Source organism: Cavia porcellus, unplaced genomic scaffold (assembly GCF_034190915.1).
Source record: "Cavia porcellus strain 051 isolate PalLab524CR breed Dunkin Hartley unplaced genomic scaffold, mCavPor4.1 scaffold_17, whole genome shotgun sequence".
In the NCBI taxonomy this organism is placed as follows: Eukaryota; Metazoa; Chordata; class Mammalia; order Rodentia; family Caviidae; genus Cavia; species Cavia porcellus.
Genome location: NW_026947500.1, coordinates 5,759,928 through 5,782,799, shown reverse-complemented (window position 1 = coordinate 5,782,799; position 22,872 = coordinate 5,759,928). Strand labels below are relative to the sequence as shown.

The 22,872-nt window shown below is 36.9% G+C and overlaps 1 protein-coding gene across 1 annotated transcript in view; it reads left to right on the top strand.

The window, feature by feature from the left end:
- Spata16 (spermatogenesis associated 16) overlaps nucleotides 1–22,872 on the top strand; it is a 232,622-nt gene that overhangs the window by 151,254 nt on the left and 58,496 nt on the right. Inside the window, exon 5 of the mRNA XM_003467560.2 lies at nucleotides 3,049–3,133. Coding sequence (XP_003467608.1) covers nucleotides 3,049–3,133 — 85 coding nt within the window. The remainder of the gene's footprint in view (nucleotides 1–3,048; nucleotides 3,134–22,872) is intronic.

Sequence of the window (22,872 nt, the reverse complement as noted above, 5' to 3'; positions counted from 1 at the left end):
GTGGAGCTGTGAAAGCCAAGGGAAAGCACGTGCCAGATGGAGGCTGGATACACAACTGCATCACTTGCACCTGAGAGTGCACAGAAAGTGAAAACAGTGAATCACAGCCCTTGGCAACCTGGCGACCACTGAGAGCACTGACAGGAGCAGTTCCCGGGAAGCAGCAGGCATGAAGGTCGTCCCAGCATGAGACCCAGAGACAGCAGGGAGAGAGCACAGAGAGAGTGTGCACATAGCTTTCTAAAGGAAACCGCCATTTTCCTTCATAATAACAAAGAAAAGAACACAATAACTGGATGTGGGAAACTGAGGCAAAAGAGGCTCTTTGGGGTTGTTGGTTTAGGATGGGAGAAACATTTGTGTTTGCTTTGCAGAAAACCTCCAGGGGAAAGGGGGAGACTGAAAGAGAAGAAACAAGACAGTTTTGCAAGAGCGCTTGCCACGGACAATTGGATGAAATCTAGTCCAACGGTAGATGGCTTGGGTTTACATTCCACTATAGAAAGAGCTTGGCATGCTGCTTAGCATTGAGTAAAGTCTCAAAATTGACAGATATTAAACCACCAACTGCCAGCTAAAGGGAGTGAGCTAATAGGATCTTTAATTTGCAATGCAGCAACAACATTGAGTGGAGTAATGAAAGGAAGATGACTAGAACAGTGAGGATGAGAGGAAGCCCATCAGGAACAGCTCTGAATCCCAGTGCCTAGCACTTAGGGTGTGGGTCTCAGAAGGCACAAGGACCTAATGGAGACAAAAAAGAAAGAATTTATTCCATGGGGTGAGGCTGCCAGAACTATGACCCCACATGGGACTTGACTCCCCATAGGTTGATGACTTCATTATCTCTACTGCTTATAAATTCAGCGTGATGAAAAATACTTCTGTTACCTCCCCAACGTTGCACAGCATAATAGTATTTCCATGTAGTTTTCATATTCTTCCACTGACTTTTCCTGATTCATAAAAGCTGAGTAGATGTATGATAGAGAAACAGAAAGGAAGGTGGGTGGTAAAAGCGTAACTCCTTTCCCACTGGGAATCACATAGTTTGAAGCAACTCTAGTCTGACTTGTGTTCCTAATATGAATGCAAGATTATGCCAAGGATTGCAAAAATAAAGCACCCTGACCTCTCAGCAAAAGCAAGACTTTAGGAAATCGCATTTTGTTATTGAATACTAGTATTTGTTAACTCTTACAGTAATTGCATTTCACTGAGATATCGTTGAGTAATGAATTCAATGTATCATATTGCTTCACTTATTTCAATATAAAGTTAGAATTTTGTTCTTCTGAAAGAGTCCCATGTCTAATAAAATCAAACTCAGGAATACAGCAAACAATTCGACAACATTTCATTACAAAAACATTAGTATAAACTTTCATCTATGATGCTGAACCCAAAAACAAAGTGCCAAAAGCTTTATAAGCATAAGAAAACCTCGGTTATTCACGGGGGAGCTATACCTACTTTTCTCTCACAACTGTTCCAACCCCAGAATGACCATCAATGACAATATAGAAACCCTATTTACCATTTTCTGAACCCAAATCATTGGGTCTATAATCTAAAACTATCTTTTCTCTTTTTTTTCATGCTTCAAAAAATTCATTTTCATGAATTTTTCTTGATAATCTTAGTAAAAAAGAAAAAAATGTTATGTTATTTCTGAAGAAAAAATGGCCAACTAAAGCACGTGAGGGACCCAAAACCTGGAAAGCAGGTTGTCATGGGAAGAAAACTTTTCCACCTGCCTCTATCAAAATACAAATATTAAAAATGCACTTTTGCCTTTCTAAAATCTGTGCTTTTTATAACTTCTTTCTACTCCACGCATAGTTACAGAGGATCAAACCTCCCAACACTCTTTATCTTATCATTAAGGGCTTTGAAAAACAGGAGAGAATTCTTAAGGGATTATTCTTAGATTATTGCCATTTATCTGAAATAACAGCATGCAGCGTCTTTTCCAAAGCCACGTGTGTATGGAGAAAAATCCTGAGCTGAGTAATCCTGCAAATGTTGGTGTTTGTTTCCATTGTTAATTTTTAAAGTCCAAATTTTTGCCTGTCCTGAGCAGAAATGGAAACATTTTAATTCCTTGAACAGAGTACTATAGTAAGCTTATAGTTTCTGTGTCTCAGACAACTGATACTTAGGGAAAGAACATTTCTAATTCAATTTACACTGATGTCAAGAAACAACACGTATCTGCAGGCAAAGATAAGAAAAACATGCAGGGGTACACTGTGATAGCTCTACTTAAATAAAGTTTCAGTACTAGTGATTAGGTACACAGGATTATTATATGTTTAATTGGCTAACGTGACAATTTGGAATTACTTCTAGTCACATTTAATTGGATTTGGAATCTCTAGAGAAAAGAAATAGAGAGGCCTAGGAAAGAAACAGTCAAAAAAGTAAGCAGTTTTTACAAAGGGTGCTAAGTAATGAATTAATATCCATCGCACAATAGTTTTTAATATCCCCTCAGCATAAGACGTATGCAGTGATTGTACACTTTAGGTGCTAAAACTAATTTAATTATGCTCAAAGTTTAGGGAAAGGGATTGTTTGTTGACTTGGAGATTTTTTTATTTTTTATTTTAAAAGAGCTAATTTAATCAGAAATGAATAAACTTAACTGTAGTAAAGTCTGATATATTTAAATATTTGCCTAATAATTAGTGATATATACCATACTGGGTTTGAAGACATTTAAAGTCTGTAAATGTTATTCTATCAATGTTTCAAGACTTAATACAAAACAACCAAAACAAAGCATTCCCATACAGGCTTTAAACATTCTTACACCGTACAAGAGGAGAAACATCTGGAAGACAAATGGCTTGTTCCTTTTCTCATATAGTTTTAGTTTAGCTACAAAGAAATCTATACTCTAAAATGTGGTTTAGGTTTTGCTTAATTTTACACAAATGCAATTTGCACGTTACAAAATCTCCTTCAGTATTTGTGCATTCTGCCTATGATGGTTTTCCTTCTGCCCTATAAATTCATTTGTTAAAAATCTGTTCCTGTTCTTAGGAGTGCCATGATTGCTGACTACATGCTCTGGCTCTGTGGAGGAAGTGAACAGTGTGTTAGCAGGCTCATCAAACTGTATTGGCAGGTAAAAATTGATGTTCCAACTAGGGAGGAGGAGCCCATCTCATTTTTAGAGCCAAAATGAAGGATTGGTGCTTAAAAGACTGTTGAAAAAGGTAGCTCTGGGCATATCAATCAGAAGGACACTTACCCAGTAGTAATGTATTTATAATGAAGTAGATTTTTCCGAGACTAATTTTAAGGGCAAAATTCAAGGTTGTTAACCCTTGGCCCATACTTCAGCTTTACAACCCAGTATAAATTTTACATATCCCAGGAACTATTTTTCCAGGCATGCAATTACAATGACATGATTCTTTAAATATGGATGCTTTATTTGCACAGATTCTTATTAATCAATGGCCTATAAGGGCATATTTTAGAAGTAATAGCAACTACATAATAAAATATAATACAAATATTGGATGCATTTGATAGGCAATTTTTACTATCTAAAACTCTTAGACAATAACAAACTTCATTCTCACTTATTCAAAATGGTGGCAAAAAACTGCATTAAAGTTCAATTAGATGTCAATAAGCTATAATTTCTTAGAATTATAAAGAGAACTTATAGTTTGCTGGTTCAGTCTCATTTACAACATGTGAATCTGTTTTTGCTCTGTCTTTTCTAGAAGCTTGTCCACAAGCTTCTGCTAAAAATATGTTGAACACAAAGAACTCACTTGCCCCGGCCCCTCAGAAAAAAAATTCATTTTACTATCAAGGTTTTTCCTCACTTTAAGTAACTTTTTCACTCCTAAAAACTTCCATTCAGTGGTTCCCAGTGGAACGCCATGGACCAAATGGAAATTTGTTTCCAAATGAAAATTTCTAGTCCATAATGCTTGGGAATATTCTTAAATTGATCAGGGTGGATTAGGTAGCAGGGCATTTCTGTTTTTAAAGATGGTGTGTACATCCGTAGTTACATATTTCAAAATAAAACTACATATGTACTTTCTCCTCCGTATCTTCTCCAGACCATGTGAGGGTTTTCTGTCTTGTATTTTGGGATGGCTTTATGTGATTGAATATGAACCATTTGAACCACTAATACGAAAGTAAGAAATAATCAGCAACAGCCTTCTTCTAATGCTTCCTGATTTTTCCCATATTTTCACTTTTATATCATATTCTTTTAATAAGCAGAAAATATTATTTGCTATATGAAATTCCTAGTAATTTATGTGGTTGTATCTAAGTACTTGCAGCTCAATTTACTATTAAAAATATAGCCCTACTATACTTGGAAGCTGTGGGTTTTGCTTTTTGGGTTTTTGTTTGTTTGTTTACTATAAAATAGTTTGCCTTCAAGGGGACATTATTTTCTTTTCATAAAAATCTTTAATTTTCTGGTAATTCTAAGAGTTTCCTAAAGGAATCTGTGACATACCAGCTGAAGTAATTGCTAACTAAATAATTGTAGCTAAATAGTTGTAAAGATTTAAAGTGTGAAAAGTAAGCAAGTAATATGGACTTCAAATATATGCAAAAAGACTTAAGTATTATAAAGACTTATTTAGAAAGACAAGGAAAGAATTGAATCTTACAGACTATATTCCACAGGTACGGCCTACAAAAGTTTCCCAATAAATGTTTGGTTTAAGTTGTTCACAATGTTATGTGAAGCAAACGCAAATTACAGACCTATCGTATTTTCTACGTTGAACTAGGAAAAAAATAGATCCAATATTCATATACTGCAAGACAAATGAAGAGCTTGAAAGTTTTGTAAACAAACATTTTCTGTTTCCTTCCACTTTCAAAGAATGTTAATATTCCTGTTGTATTTACTTCAAACTAAGAAAATACTCTCCACTTATGAATACTTGTATGTTTGCAATATGGAAAGGAATAAAACAAATATTTTACTATTTTACATTAGTAAATGATAAGAAAAACGTACTTTGTATTACTCTTTTCATTTAATTAAAAGTAGAAAAGTGCCCCTGTCAGGAAGCCAGGTATGATTCAAAATAAACCTTAACACCAAATAGTAATAGAACCAACACAAGATAATTTCTTGCTTTGACTAAAAGAGTTTCAACTGAAAAGTAAGAGATAACTGCTATAATGTGTTTGAGAGATCTATTCTTAAAGCCCATTTTCATACTAAAATTGGATCAAAAATTTTAGGTTCATTGAATGCATCACGAATTTTTAGAAAAAAAGCAACAGAATTAGAAATTACATGCTACAAATAAACTCCACATACTGAAACTCTGTAATGTAGGCCTGTACTAGCAAACCACACCATTCTGTCTCCAGTGGCCCTTTCTTCTGTTATCTGGATCTTTATTCAAAGGTAAAAACCTCCTCCACCCCCAAATCTTGCTCTGTGCTAAATAAGAGTTCCATGGAGTACTCAGTCCACACCATCTTTAAAGACAGAGATGCCCTGCTACCCAATCCACCCTGGAACTTACACTGATCAATTTAAGAATATTTCCAAGCATTTATGATTTGTTGACTTTACAAGAGTGCAAAAGTGTACGCACACAACCATTTTACCCAATACAGCATTCAATAGTTGTATGAGATACTCAGTATTTTATTACAAAGTGTATTTTATATTATATGATTTGCCTAATCTGAGCACATTTAATGCAAACTAGGCTGTCACCTTCAGTAGGTTAGATGTATTAAAGACGTTTTCAACTTACAAAGTTTTGTTGGGACATAATCTCAGCAGGGATGATCTGTTAACACCCTTTTCAAGCACAAAAAAATCCCTACCTCCCTGGCTGGTTAATCTCTTTAGAGATTTTAAGTAGAAAATAGAAATTTTCAGAATGTAAAAATCTGAGTACATTCTACATCTACTGTCATAGATCCCTGACTCTCAAATTCTTAAATATAAAAGAACATACATTTGCTTTGGCAAACTCAAGAACACCTTTCAGTTATATTAGGAATGCTTTTCATATCACAACTCTAGAGAGGGAGAAAAATAGTGTAAAGCTCTATACTACATGACAGCTCACACTGGGATGCATCACTCCAAATAAAAGCATTTGTACATGCTATTCGGTAATAGCAGCATCTCTACAGAGCTCGAGACAGTTGAAAATAACTCGTGAAGACTCTACTTGAATACAGTGCCCTTCAGACTGGTCCCCATTCTTCAGTTACCAGTTATCCTCTTAGAAAATACCTGTAGAGCTCATCACAATTCTGCACTAATTAACAAAATGGAAAGGACCTAGTCAGGCTAAGAATTAGAATGGAAACAGCTGCCTTTTGACATTTATATGTTGATCCCAAAGGAATATTGTTACAAGAGGAGTTTATCCAGTAGGCCTATATCAAGGCTATCTATGTGGGCAGTTTGTTTCAATTTTCAGATCAACAAAAGAGAAACCTCATAAGATATAAGCCATTTGCCAAGCGTACATAGATTTTTGTCCCTGGAAAATTCCACTTCCCAGTTTCCAAGTCCCTGATGTCCAGCAATAAATTTAATAACATCTTAAAAAAAAGGCACTTCCCTCTTCTTCTACGACCCTGTCCCATTCTCCCACATCCATTTTCAGCCATGTTTTTAACCACAAAATTTGTCTTGTGTGTGCCTTTCTTTTCTACAATGTAAGTAGCAGAACCAGCCCTCGTGTGCAGTGCTCAATCGACAAGCAGTATTGCTATTGCAGGTTAATAGTTGTGATTTTTTTTCTGGTATAAAAAATTAAGTATTAGACGTCATATTAATTTCAGTATTTTAATTTAATGGCATCAGGGGTAAAATTCTGATTCATAAAATCTCTGTTAGCCACAAAATGGCGTCAGACCTCTGATGGCTCATAACATCTTGCATGCATTAACATCCATCAAAATACCAAAACTTTCTAATTGAGTTCACATTACATCATTTTGTTTGTCCTCAAATCAATGAAATCATCCTATATCAAGGCTATGTCAGTAATTTGTTCCAATTTTCAGATTAACAAAAAAAAATAACCCTCATAAGATGCAAACTATTTGCTAAGTGTCCAGATTTTTGTTCCTGGAAAATCTCCAGGGGTTTTTGGTCTCACCTCCAGGACTGGGAATTGTCTCCACTTGTTTAAAGCCACTTGTTTAAAGTAGCTATTTAGCCCAAATATGCTCATGGCTTTTTAGCACCACAAGTAATAGTAACTCAGGCATTTTCAATCCAAGAACTTGCCTCACCTATGAAATTAACCATTATAAAGTTAGATCTCTAGTAAACTTCTCACTATCCAATTGTTCTGAGAAGTTTCCTTTCTTCTTTGAAAAAATTATCTAAAAAATAGCCAAACTAAATCACATTTAAGCCTCTGTGGGTTGCTACAAATTCTGTAACAGGAAAGAAATTCATGGTGTGCTCTTGCATCTGGATAAAGAGCTCCTAAAGGCACTGCTTCAAACTTCTGGCTCTGACGAAGCTGAAGACTTTCATTGTAGAAAAAAGACCTCTTTGGGGATCTTTGGATGAGCTGTTGACACTAACATTGGCCCGTGTAGACAGTCTGACATGTGGAGCCTCCTTCTTCAGCGAAGCAGCAAGGGCTGGGGACACGCCAGCTTCACAGGTCCCCCATCTGTGCAGAGAACACTAAGATTTCCCGTCCAACTCAAGCTGTACTTGGCATTGAAATGTTCCCCATCTCAAAACTATGAATGGCCTACACGGTTTCCAAAGACAGCTCACCAAAAAGAAAAATAAAGTTGTATAATTGGTCTATTCTCAAAGGATAAAACCAAGACATAGCTGCACTAAGGGACAAAAGATTTTCCCCACTTACACGCTCAAAGAAAATAGTGTGCAGCCTTGGGGTCTCTCAAGCCCTCCTACAGACTTCTGAGGTTTCCAGGCTGTGGGTTAAGACCCCACACTAGTCCTTCTTTCATATGATTCTTGCAGTTTTAACAACCCCTTTTGTCCTTCATATCAGACTTTGTAAGAGACGATTGCTACATCCAGCATTTAAAGCAGAGGTAGAATGGATAGAGACAAAGAGACAAAGAAACAAAAGGAGGAAGGAGGCAGGGAAAAAAGAAAGGAAGAAAGGAAGGAAGGAGAAAGAAAGAAAGAAAGAAAGAAAGAAAGAAAGAAAGAAAGAAAGAAAGAAGAAAGCTCCAGAGTCTTATTGTCATATAGTGCCTCCATAAACTACATAGTAGTTATTCACATTGGAAACCTTTCCAAGTCAGTGTATCCAGACTCCTTTTAAGTCAGTGAATAACTTTCATGTTTATTCTCAAATTTTATTTGCCATTCATACTCATTCACCAAGTATTTATTGAGTGACTATGTGTAAGGCACCATGTTCTGTGTTGAGGTTACAGTATTGAATAAAATACATCCTGCTCAGTCTTTAAGGAGCATATATAGTGTCCTTTCTCATTCACAGTTTCACTTTCTTCAGTTTTAGTTACACATAGTCAATTGTAATCTGAAAATACCACATGGAAAACTCCACAAATAAGCTATTCATACATTTTAAATTGCATGCCTTCTGAGTAGCACAATGAAATAATCAGTCATCCCACTCTGCTCCACATGAATAATCCCCTTGCAATGGGTGATTGTGTCAACTTGAGAAGTTTAGAGACTCAACTAAGTGACTCAGCAATGCTATGTCCTGGGGTGTAGAGAACCCACCCTAGGGTGGTAGCCTGCATACAACATAAGGGAGGAAAGGAAGCATGCTGTCTTCTGCCACCATAAACAATTGCCCCTGTGCCATGCCACTCAGCTATTTATGGACTGAAAGCTCCACAAACTGTAAGCTAAATAAACCTTTCTTTCCTTAATCAGGTATTTTGCCTGGCAAAGGCAAAAAAAAAAAAAAAAAAAGACACCCCTTTTCAATGTATCTGTGTTATGTTACAAACCCATTAGTCACTTAGAAGCATTCTCAGCTTTCTCATCAACTTCAATAACACTCCAATGCTGTGTTTAAGTGATGACCCCAAAGCATAAATTGTGAATGACAGAGAAAGATGCTTCCTTTAAGTGAAAACATATTTTGAAGAGATATTTTAAAAAAGAGAAAAGTCACATTCATAAACTCTTTATGATATTGTTATAATTGTTTTATTATTGTCACTGTTGGTCTCTTTGATTCCCTAATTAATAAATAGAGGTTTATTATAGCAATATACAAAGAGAAAAAAGCCATTCTGAATATGATTAGTTTATGAATCTACCAAGGTTCTTATGAGTAAGGGATCTAATGTATTCTACCACAAAATATTTACCAGGAAGAACTACTGGACTGTCATGTATTTAAACAATCTACTAATTTTTGTTAATCTTTCTTCCACATTATGATCAAAATGCATCACAAAAAAATTTCAAAAATTATTTATTAAACCTGTTAACCATATTAAATATTGATTTGACATGAAATTCAAGTCAATGATGTCTGACATGAAAATATTTGGCCAGCATTGTTTCATAGGTAAGAAATTCAGTGATCATGCAAAGAAATCCTGATTTGCTCATTATACACTGCATGCTTGTATCAAATTATCATACTGTACCTATACCAAATAAATACAAACAATTATTATGTGTTCATTAAAAGTTATTAGCATCTATATACGCAAGGGATGATCTAAAAAATACAATGATTGCTTAAATTTTAAAAATATATTCCAATAAAAAGCACAGCCCATTAATCTTCCTCAAAAATACTCCTCCTAACTCTGAACACACTTATACCATTCTTCATGCCATTTTCTGAAGCAGTTCTGGAAGTTTTGCTTCATAGGTGTCCTAATGAGGGTTAATCAGAATTACAGTGAATAGCACTGCAAAAGTGACCCAGTGGCAAGGCAGGCTTGTAAAATGTGGATGCGTCCTCATCCACCTTATTCACCAAGCCTGGCACCATGTGACGTGTGGCTCTTCCCCCAGATCTAAATGACTGTGAAAGGCAAACATCTGAAATCAATTCGGGGTGTGACGTCAGCCACAACAGAGCACTAAAGACACAAAACAGGATTTTGAGAATGCCTCAGAAGGTGGCAAGAACAGTATTAAAATGTGGAGGATTTTAAAGGAGAATAGTAGCAATTCTTCTGTAATATTTTTAGATTAAACACACATTTTTCTATCTCACTTGGTGTATGTATGCATAAAATATAAATATTATATGTATGTAAATATGCATATATATTCATATATTCAAAAAGAGGATCTGGTAGATTGTGGACCAAGCAGTTCACAGCAGGTACCCTTAAAAAGCAAACATAAATATCACCTGATAACTGTATACTGTCTTTAAAATCAAAAATAATAAAAAATGGGAAAAAAGATTCAGTGATTATGAATTCAATGGATAGCTCTCTGCGTGTGCATGCATGTGTTTTAGAGTTCCCAAATGCAGGCAAGTTTTGTGCTTCAGAAAAGGTTGAGAGCCGCTTGAATATTTGGAGAATATTACAGATTTTCAAGAAACTTGAGGCTCATGGTTCCTGTGCTCTGTGAAATTCCAAGGTTTGAGTGTTATTAGTTCCTTCTTTCCAACATAACCATCACCACAGCAGCCAGCTAATAGATGTCTCCTTACTGAACAGAGATTGTTGCAGGATAACTTATCATTGTGTCTTGAGCATTTAGACTACGAATGGAAACTAATTTTTCTCTCCCGGTCTTTGTAGTTTTTTTTTTTTTATTAAAATTACAAAATCATCTGATATCAGCCACTTTCTTGATGAAAATTTATGTCTCAGCTTCAGAATAAAAATAATATCTGCAACATGCAATTATTGGCAAAGTAAGGTCAAAGAACCAAAAACATTTTTTATTGTCTTTCACAAAACACCTACATTTTCTGGAGAAGAAAAATATGTTTTCTCTAAAGATTGACTTCTGTGTGAAAAAGTTTTCTACAGAGAAGAACAAAATGGAAATACCATTTGACCATTTCTCTTAATAGCCTATATGTATAGTCTATTTATTTATTTGGCCCTTTCAGGTAGAGCTTATAAAATATTTAGACAAGAAATGTCCAAAAGCAGCACAGGCCCTATAGAATTTAGATTACATAAGATGTGAGTAACACAAAAGCACTCACCCAGATGTGTTTCCCCAGTCAATTGCCATGTATCAAATTTAAATTCCCATTATTCGTTGAGTTTCTAGTCAACCTCAGTTCCTCGGCAAAATAAATTTATCTGGAGATGCTCACCTCAATCATAGTTGACCTCTGAGTACCATTGTGAAAACCAGTTTGTTTGAGATTTCTTGGTTTCCTTTGCAAAGTAAAAGCAGCATCCCAAAGTAAAAGAAAAATTGAGCTCTGATGAGGAAAGTCGACACAGGATGTATGGGCCAAGCAGAAGGACCCTATGAAGGCAATGGATATTTGTACTTAATTTTTTGCAACAAAGGAAGCAAAAGGAACAGCATCAGGCAGTAGTAAAAGGTCAGGTCTGAGGTTTAGGGGATAAATTTCTATCTCCATTGATGCAATTTTGTCTTGGATAAATCACTTCACTTGTGCATGAATCAGCTACTATTACAATAATGTATAATAATCCACTCTGAAACTCAGTGGCTCCTGATGATAAGCAGGTTGGCCCAAGTTCAAATGATGGAGGTCAACTCTGGCTAAGCTTGGCTCCAAGCTGCAGGGGAGGTCAAGAGTTTCACATGCAATTTCTCCTCTTTCCAGCAAAGATGACTCGATATATGTTTTCTCTATGACAAAAGATAGGGTGCCAAGCGAGAAAGCCATCCTATATAACCAGATTTTAAATCTCTGCTCATGTCATGCTTGCAAGGATCACAGTGGCCAAAACAAGCCACATGATCAAGCCCAAGGGCAGAGGGTAAGTTCTGTGCTCTGCACCGCTGTGTGAGAAGCAGAGATATGACATTGCTTCAGGGAGGAAAAAAGTGAAGACCAACAGTTCAATACACCACCAGAGCTCTAAGTCTCAGTTTCAGCTTCTCTGTGATGAAACGCTTGCCTGGGTCAGTAGTTCTTGAACGCTGATCTGGGGTCTCATTTCACTAGAATCATTTGGGGAAATATTTCAAATATTAGCTCTCCAGAGTTGGGTGGAGTCCTGAGTACTGTATTTTTTCCAATTGTTCCTCCTCTTACCGAGTGATTGTGATACACAATATCTGAACTAGATGTCTCTAAGGCCATTTTGAATTTTTCAAATTAATGGCCAACTTATTCCAACATACAGTTTCTCTGGCTGTAGGTGCAACAGGAAAGCATCCAGTGCTCTGCACACAAAAGCCACCTACATGACCTACCTACATGACGAACATAACCATTAGACTGAGATTCCCCTCCATCTCTATGCTGGGAATAACCTTCTGCTTCCCACCTGCTAAAAGTTCCAGCCACTAACCCATTTTCACCATGAGATGTCAAAACAAATCCCTTAGCTGTTCGTATCCTTCCCTGCATTCTGTGTCACCTCTAGATGACATGGGTTTTATGATATTTTTAAGACACCTGACTGCAAAGAGTTTTGTCTATTAATATAGGCAATATTATAATCCATTTTATAAAGTCCCACAGTTTTCAATTAGAAGACAGGTTAAAGAGAAACTCCAAATTGAAAAGAGGTAAAAGACAGCTTCTCTTTCTGTGTCTTGGTAAAAGATAAATGTAGAAATGAATTTCTCATCTAATTATTCATTCCTGTTTATATATTCTTTAATGATATGTTTCCATGGTTACCAACGCTGTTAAATGCTGCCTGTTTCATTTTGCTTTGATGCTATTTGAGGTAGTATGCCAGTAGGAGAGGTTTGCTTTTAAATGAAAGATGTAATTGAGGCATATATTTGATCCGAGGTTGAGTGTTCCTGGGAGGGAGATAGTGACCGTGACATTATTTTCCGTCTGTGTAATTTTGTGTAGTTCTTTCTTCTCTTGCTGTTCTGCGAGCGTATTTCAGGCATTATGTGGGGAGGAAGAGGGGAAGTAACGAAAAAGTGGGAGGGAGAGAAGAGGGAAGCGGAGCCATAAACATATATAAATTCACGTTTGCATTTTGGCACCATAATATACATTTGATGTAGCCCAACTGTCAAAGAGGGGAAGCTGTTTTTCACTCTTCTTTCTGCCCCCTTTTCAAACTCACATGTACGTACCAAGACTCAACACCACCTTCCAAAGCTAAGTCAAATATTCAATGAGTTCACTTCAGTGTGAATTTCAGCAAAGGTGATTCCTCTGCAGAGGTTGTTTGCCTTTGAACCCCTAATTCTCACTGCAAATTAAGCCTTTCTGGCCCTGTTTAAGGTATATCAGGCATCCAAGCTTTATGAGAATTTGCCAGTGCCGCTGAGTGTGCCCTGTAGGGGGCAGCATAGTTCGCATCACCGGTACATCAAGCATCCAGCAAAGTCAAACTTACAAAATAGTGGTCCTAGACGAAACAAGATTCTCAACCGCTCCTGAACAATATTTATTTTGTGCTCTTCTTTTAAAAATATGTCTTTTTAAATGGTGCTAGCTTTGTTTTACATTAGTATCAGTAGGTACTGGAGATGTTCAATTCATAAATACAGTCAGCTATTTCTTTCTTTTTTCTTTTTTTAATTTGTTTTGTTTTGTTTTGTTCCTGTCCTTGGAAAAGCTTTTTTGGCTCCTGATGGTTTTTAGGGGAATAAAAAAGTCACCACCAAATTTCTTTTCCTTTTCTCCCATTTGAAAATGATATATGTTTCAGACATTTAAGGCAATTTGGGCTTTCTTTTTCTTGTACAACTTTAAGTCTAGTAACTTGCTTCTCAGAATTCCTGTGATTCTTCCAGTAGGCTGCCATAAGGTTATTTTGTTTACATAAAGACTTTGCCTTCCGGTTTAAATTCATGAACATGTTTTTCCTGTCTGTTTTTGTTTGCCTCTGAAAATCAAAAATTGTTATGAGCAAAACCAAATTTGGTGGTTTTATGGTTATGTTTTCTATTTCCCATGCATTTTTATGGGTTATTGATTTACAAGCTTGCAGAGAAAATTGAGGTTACCTGTTTTAGCTGTTGGAGATGTAGAATAACTACTCCATGAAATCATGAAATTTTTTAAGCTGTGTTCACCCGGGTATAGGATAATCTGTAAAACTAAAAGCTTCTAATGTTTTTATTTATGTCCAGCCATTCTTTCAGCAGTGCTGCACACTAATTAAAAATAAATTTTCCTCTTTCCTTGAATTCATATGATTGCATTTTCCTCACTAATTTTTGAAGTTGCCTATTCCTCCTGTACCAAGGTTGAATAATTTTCTTTCTCATGATAACTTTCCCGCTTCCAAATAATGATATCCTGGCGTTTCAAATGTTAGTCTTTAACATGTGTAATGATTTAGCTTTTCTCAGGCTCATAAAGTAAACATTAAGCTAACCTGCTTTTTTTTTTTTTTTTTGCAGCTTGGGCATTTTATTTATTTATTTATTTTTTTAATTTTATTGAAGGAGAAAAAAAGCAGAGAAAGGGTACAAGTTATACAGATTTACAGAAAAAAATAAACAGTAGGAAATCACTAGTTAATGGATTATATATTGTCATCTTAGAAATAATTGTTCAAGTTACAAAATTAAAGCTTATAAAGTGGACATTCCAACAGTGAGACTGCAAACAGTTCTGCTCAATGATCCAACAAAACTCAGTAATATAATTATCTATCTTATACACTTAAATATACATGCAGTTATATTGCTTAGAGCACTTTCTTTTCCTCTCTTTTTTACAATAACAATTACACATTTTGGGTTTTGTTGCTCCCACAGTTCTTATTACTTTTTTGGAAGAGAGTAGAACCAAATGTGACATAACAGAACAGAGTCAGTCAAGTCAAAATGGTGGACATAATAGATAATGTAAAAGCATGATACTAGGTGATCAACAATGGTTACCATAATGCCTCCTGGTATCTCTAATACAATTGCCTATATCATCAGTTATAATAAAATTGAACAAAACAGTAAAGAACAAAACCAACAAAACCAAAACATTGGAGACATTATAGGTCTTCAAAAGTAGATAAGAGTCAACCAGAATGGGCGTCATAATGAATCCCACTATCTTCACAGCTGTTGCCTAAACTTTCGAACCTGGTACTATCAAGCAAAACAGAATAGAGGAACATCAGTCAAAACAAGATGGTGAGAGCAATACAGGGCTTTAAATCAAGATAATGGAAAGTCAAAGTGGGTTACTATAATATATCCTGCTATTTTTTATTTATTTTTCCATTAATTAAAAGGATAGAAATAAAAAAGTAAATAATAAAATGGAGATTAAGATAAAAGAAGGCATAACAGCAAAATAGCGCAGATCAAAACATAACCATTTAAGCAAAACAGTGTTTCACCACAAGATAATCCCAACATAAAAGTAGTTACCATATTGTCTCTTTCCTTGAAATCTTTGAGTATAACTTCGTATACTGTAGCATCAAATATATCAAAACAATGTAAAACCATTTAAGAGAATGACAGTATTACAGAGTATTTAGAATCAACTAACAGAAAATGAACAATGGTTTCTGTATAATCTCCTAGTCTATAAAAGATTTTGCTTATACTATCATATATAATAAAATCCAATAAGATACAACCTGTTTAGACCAATGGAGACAGAAGAACGAAAGCTTGATGAGACTTCAAAACAAGATGATACTAAATCAGTATTACCTATTAAGAAGTCATTTTCTCCAAAATAGCTGTTCCTATCATTCAATCTTCTCTGCCTCATTTCTGTTGAGCTCTTTTTCTGTCATTAGTTGTCAGTTTGTCTTCTTCATTTTGTTTTCTGCTCCATTCATTGTGGCCTCTCTGCCACTATTTCTGGATTCTTCATATTTTTCTTTTTTAGAATATCCTGCAGTATTCTCTATAGAGTTGAATTGGTGGTTGCATATTCCCCCTTTTATCCTGGAAGCACTTTGCTTTTCCATCAATTTCCAGGGATAGTTGTGCAGGATATCTCAATCTTGGCTGGATATTATTACCTTTCAAAGCTTGAATTACTTCCCCCCATGCTCTTCATGATTTGACGGTTTGTGCCGAGAAGTCTGCTGTAATTCTGATGGGTGTTCCCTTGTAAGTGATCTGTTTCTTGTCTCTGATGGCTTCTAATACTCTGTTCTTGTATTGGATTTCTGGAATTTTAATTATTATATGCCTGGGTGTTGCTCTATTTGGGTTGTAGGTGGCTGGGGTCCTGTACGCTTCATACAACTGAGTATCTTTACCTTTTGCTAAATTAGGAAAATTCTCATGGATTATTTCTGTGAGTAGCTTTTGTAGTTCATTTGTTTGTGTCCCTACTTCTTTTATGTTCTTAATTCTTAAGTTATAGATCCTCTTATCATCTTCTAGTTTTTGTATTATTGCTGTTTGTTTCTTTGTTATTTTTAAGAAGTTTTTCATTTCATGCTCCCATATTACAAATCTGCTCTCCAGTTCAGATAATCTGTCCTTAGTTTCTTTCAAGCTGTTATGCCAGTTTTCGATAGACTTTTTAGTTTCCTGGTAGTCTCTTTGAACCTGCTTCACGTATTCTATGCTTTTTCTATTTTCTCCATTAAACAATTCTCCCCTCTTTTTCTGTTCTTCCATTCCACCATTTGTTTTTTCTTGGGTGGTGCTTAGCATTTCTCTAACTATTCTGCTTATGTCTAGCTTCAGGTCATTAATAACTTCATTCCTGAACTTGTCTATGAGGCTCTGGAGATAGCGCTTTATATCTATTGGTGCTGTGTCTGCTATTGCCTCTTTCTCAGAATTGGGGGCCGAGGAGCCTTTCTTGTTGTTGCCTCTTCCCATAGTCTTTGTTCCTTATATATGCAAGCATATATAGGAGGCCCAGCTTCCTTCCTTGTCGGCCACAGTCTGATTGAATTGCGCCGGCTAGGTGTTCCCACCCACCGCAGCACACCAAGAAGTTGCAGACCGGGCAGCCTACGTGGGGCCCGCCCCTCCAGGTCAATCTACCTTCAGGCGCTGGGACCTGGGTTGTGCTAGGCTACTGGGTCTCAGCCAGCAGCTTCACGTAGGCTAGGCACTGCTCACCAATCCCGCCTGAGAGGGGGATACATGACTGAAGTCACTGCAGTGCCCTGTTCCTGCAAGCCTGCCCGGTCCCAGAATGTCCTCTGTTGGAGTCTCCTAGACTGGGGAAGAGTCCCAGTTTCTCTCACTCACTGCAGGTCAATGCACAGCTCCCTGCCCATCCTGCTATCAACTCCTTTTACCAATTCCCATTCTCAGAGCTTTTGCATGTCTCTCTTCCTGCTGAGCCAATGTAGATGCAGCAGCAGTGGCGGGAAACCCAAATCGCGTCTTCCAATGGCGCGGGCTCCAGCTTCCACACTGAAGCTTTTCTGTTCCTGTTATAGCACTAAGATTACATTCCCAGTTGGTTTCTCTCAGCCCAGTTCATCCTTGGGTCAGCAGAGCATATCTCCTCTTGCTTATGATTCCTTACTCTGCACCATTCCTGAATTCTAAGCTGGGTCTTTCAGAGAGCCTCCGTAGCTGCTGCTATCTGTCCGCCATGTTCTCTGAAGTCAAGCTAACCTGCTTTTGTCCAAGCAATCAGAAGTGACACTATAGGTAAACTAGAAGTCAACAACCTACTAGGAACAATAAATACCAAAGAAACCTGGATGGATTATTTTTACCCCAAACCTAAAAAGATAAAAAGAATCATAATTAGCATTCAGATGTATATTTCATTCACCTTTCAATCTTTATCAAGCAAAGTTTGGCCTGCTATAACAATCATAATATAAGGCAAATCAGGGATATAGCCAAGGACTGGACATAGAAAACTTGAATTATTACACTAGCATGTTTCTTGGACATAGCACTTTACTTCATTTCATTTAATATTGCTTGACATCATGGTTTGTTCTTGGTATTACAGAACACACAGAAACATATATATGAAATATATATACATATATACAAATAAATATTTTTGACACATTTTTTCCATCACTGACAGATACAATCATTCCCTCTGAGACATCTTGCTACTGACTTGAGAAAAAATCTTACATGTATAGCAGCTTACCTGCCCCAAACAACAACATCTGACACAGTGCTGCCTTTTCAAATATAAGGTCCTCAGGGAGGAGGAGATTAACTGCAGGCAAATGAAAAAGGATAAAGGTATCAGGTTGAAGCTCAAGATTTAGCTTGGTGGCATAAGCCCCTGCCTGGCATGCACAAAGTCATGAGGTTGAGTCCGGGTACAAAAAAAAAGGTATCAGGTTGTCAGACAAAGCTGAAACTTAAGGGAGAAAAGAAATTGTGAAGAGTTTGGAGTACATCAAAAATAAAATGAGCAATATTTACATGACAGAATCATCCCTCGTACTGAATTCCAGGTGGCCCGCCATCCCTCCTTGATCATCTGACCTCAAATGTGCCATCCCATGGAGAGTGAACTCCAAGATGTACTGTTCCTTTATTGGGTGGTTGTGTTAGAAACTTCCCCTCACCACGGATTCTCCTCCACAACTCTGGGCAAGAACTCTTCATAAACACAGAATATTACCATAGTGTTTGACAAGACATAGACCTCATTTATGAGTTAACATAGCTTAGTGGCTCAGGGCACAGAGCTCTGATTGAGATTTTTTAAAGAAAGGCTTAGCATCCCAGCTCATAAAGTAGCTGTAAGTTGTAGAATAGCATGTTATAAAGATTGAGCTTTTCTCATCTGTAAAAAGGGAAGATGCCTGTCTTTCATGTTATTTTTAAACATTTAAATGATTTACCTATAGCACTTAGCCAAAGCATGATGAATCTCATTCAATTAATAAATGATTTTTGTAGATCTATCCACAAGCTAAGTAAAACCCACATAGGCAAAGCCCAAGAGAACACTACTATCTAATGTCAGAAAATTACGCCATGGGAACCGGAAAAAGATGGTGGATAGATAACAGCTGGCTACAGAGGCTTCCTGAGATAGTCAACTTAGAATTCAATGTAATACAGCATAGGGAGTCCCAAACAGAGGAAGATGAATTCTCTCATCCCAAGAAGAAACTAAGGTGAGAAGAACCAATCAAACATACAGTCCTGGTGCTATTATTGGAACAGCTAAAGGTTCAATGCTCCTGCTGCAGCAGGCAACTTGCGAGCCATCTGAGGTCCAGCCACTTTGACCCACTGGAGGTACAGTCACACTGAGGTCAGGATGGGCCAGCTGAACAGAGAGCTGAGCTGACAGAGAGCCTGCATCAACCTTTGGTGAGTGACGGGAGTGGAGCCATTCCACAGAAGGGGGGGGGGGCTCCAGCAGACAACATTCTGGGACCAGGCAGGACTGGCAAGTACAAGGAGCAGCAGTGACTTCAGCTACTTGTTCCCTTCCTAAACAGGATTGGTGATGTGAGCTAGGCCTGGGTTATGTGACCTCACTGAGACCCAATAGGTTATCTAAAATCAATTCCCTATGGCGGCCCACACACTAACCTAGTGAGGCCTCATAAGTTTGACTGACCCAGAGGGGCGGCGGCACATAACAATACAGTGCAGGCAACAGCGGCTTGAGTGATCCAGAGGGGAGGGGCCAGGCACACACTGCCCCTGTCTGCAACTCACTAGCACACTGCAGTGGGAAGGGTCACCTAGCCAATGTGCTTCAGAAGAATTGTAACCAACAAAGAAAGAAACTGGGGCCTCCTGGAAGAAACAAAAAAGATGGGAAGAGGAAGCAATGACAAAAACTCCCCAGGTCCCAACCCTGAGAACATTGACCCAGGACTGGTAAACACAAAGGAGAATGAGAACAGCAAACATGCAATATCAGAAACGGCACCAGTGGACATAAAGACATATCTTCAGGACCTCATAGACAAGTTCAAAAGGGAAATATTTAGCCAAGAAAAGCAAGATATAAGAAGATTAATAAAAGAGATACTAAGCACCCCTCAAGCAGACACAGACAGAAGAAGGGAAGAATTCAAACAAAAGACAGAAGCATTTGATGAAGAACATAAATAAAATATAGAATACATGAAACAGATTCAAAGAGATTACCAGGAAATTAAAAACTCTGTGGAAAGATGGCAAATCTTCTTGAAAGAAACAAAGGATAGATTATCCAAACTGGAGGACAGTGTTGCAATGTGGGATTATGAAAGGGAAAACTTTTTAAAAATAACAAGGAAACAAGCAGTAACAATACAAAGGCTAGAAGACAACAAGAGGGTCTATAACTTGAGAATAAAGAATGTGAATGAAGAAGCAGGGGTACAAACAAAGGAACTACAAAGGCTATTCACAGAAATAGTTAAGGAAAACTTCCCAAACATAGGAAAAGGAAATGATATACTGATGTATGAGGTATACAGAACTCTAGCCACCTACAACCAAAACACTGCCACACCCAGGCATATAATAATCAAGATCCCAGAAATTCAGTATAAGAATAGAATATTAGGGGCTGGGGATTTAGCTCAGCGGCATAAGCGCCTGACTTGCAAGCAGGCAGTCGTGAGTTCGATCCCCGGTACCGATAAAAAGGGAAAAAGACAAAAAAAAAAAAAAAATAGAATATTAAAAGCTGTTAGAGACAAGAAACTGATAACCCATAAAGGAAGGCCTATCAGAATAATGGCAGACTTCTCCACACAAACCATCAAGTCAAGAAGATCCTGGAGCAAAATATTCCAAGCCCTGAAAAAAAATAACCTCCAACCCAGATTGGTATACCCTGCTAAACTGTCTCTAGCAATTAATGGAAAAACAAGATGCTTCCAAGACAAAGAGGAACTAGGGAAATTCGCAACCACCAACCTAACACTACAGGGAATACTGCAGGGCATTCTAGAGGGAGAGAGAGAAAAGTGCTAGGATTCCAGGAACAGTGGCAGAGGGGCCTTAATGAATGGAGCAGAAAATGGAATGAAGAAGATAAGCAGACAACTGATGGCAAAAAAAGAGCATAACAGAAATGAGGCAGAAAAGGTTGGTTATAATCTCTAATATAGAGGATATAATCTCTAATATTGATACACTAAATTTAAAAAAAAGAACCACACGTAGAATAGATCAGGAGGTAGGGTCCAAAAATATGCTATTCATAGGAAATATAATTAAAATGAAAAAGAATACATGGACTGAAAATCAAATATAAGAAAACAATGCTCTATGTGACAGAGAACCAGAGAGTAATAGGGGCAACTAGACTAGTATTTGTGGATAGGTTGGAAAGACAGGCTTTAATAGGTAAAAGAATACAATTAGAGATCAAGTTCAGGAGAGAGAAGGTTCGGAACCACTTAGGTAAATAGCAGGTTGTCCCCCACCCCATTTAAAACCAAGGGTCTTGGTCAGGCCCAAAATTGCACAGTGTACCCTGGGGAAGTGAAAGGGGAGGCAGAATCTTTAAAAAGATGGCAGAAGATATTGTTAATAGTGTATCAGGATTTAAAACCCACATTACTCGCACTTCTCTGCTTAGATAGATTTTATATTTTTTGATAGATTTTATTCTGTCCCAGTTTGTCTACTTGCATTAGATTTGAGGACACAGACAGTATAACTTATACTGTTTATCAGGACTGATCTTAGTTAAATCTGGTTTGTTTGATGGCTGTTTGGTATCAACAGATTTTATTCAAAACTGATATGATTGATAGTATAAAATCTGATGACAAGACTCTAGGATACACATTCTGGCTGCTTTTGAAATTTTATACTATATACAAAGTTCTGTTTTTATTAATACTGGTATGTACTGATATATTCAATTACATTGTATCTGATGATATAGCCAATTCTATTGAAGATAGCAAGAGACAACGCAGGAACTATGGTAGAACTCCTTGTATAACAATCTTATATGTCTTTTTCATTTCATGTGTTTATTGGGATATGTTTTGTTTTGTCTTGCTTTGTTTTGTTTCTCCGTCTAATATAGAAAGGATAGAAATACATGTTAAGACTCATGCATGTGTAGAATCTATAAACAGTTTATGAGAACTGATCTTATGACACATGATGGAATGAACAGATACTTTGAAGAAAAAGAGACACTAAAATACCCAGTGCTGATCCTGGAGTGTCATAATGTGAAACACAGCAGAGTGATATCAGCCTGCTTGGGTTTGTTCAATCTCAATATAATGGAAGATATAGATAACTGCATGTATGTTTAAGTTTATAGGATTGATAACCATATTTCTAAATTTTTGTTGGATATTTGAACAGAACTGGTTGCAGTCTCACTGTTTGAATCCCCACTTTATATGCTCCACTTTAGTATCTTGAATAACTATTTGTAAGAGGACATTCTGTAATCATCAACTACTGATGTCTTACTGTTTATTTTTTCTTTGAAAGTATGTATTATTTCTACCCATTTTCTGTTTTTTTAGTCTTTCTTTAAATTAAAAAAAAAAAAGAAAAGAAAATTAGGCCACAAACCTAAATCTTGTCTTTGGGTTAAACATTTTTATATCCCTTCATCTTCTCCATTTCATGAGGTGATCCCTGGCCTTCCTACTGAAAACTCACACAAAGACCAAGAGAGAAAACAGACACTAGATAGAAAAGGCAGTAGTAGTCTGGTATCCAGGTCACCTTGCCATTATTTATCTCAAAACCAACAGTCAAGAAACATATTTTTAAAAAGACGCAGGTAAGGACAAAAATTCCTAACTTCATATGACTAAATGAAGTGTGGGGACGAAATACGAAAAAAAAAAAAAAAAGGTTTCAAACTCTGTTGACATTTATCACTAAACACAGAGGACCAAGCTCATTAGTAATACCCAGTTGTCCTTATGAAATAATTC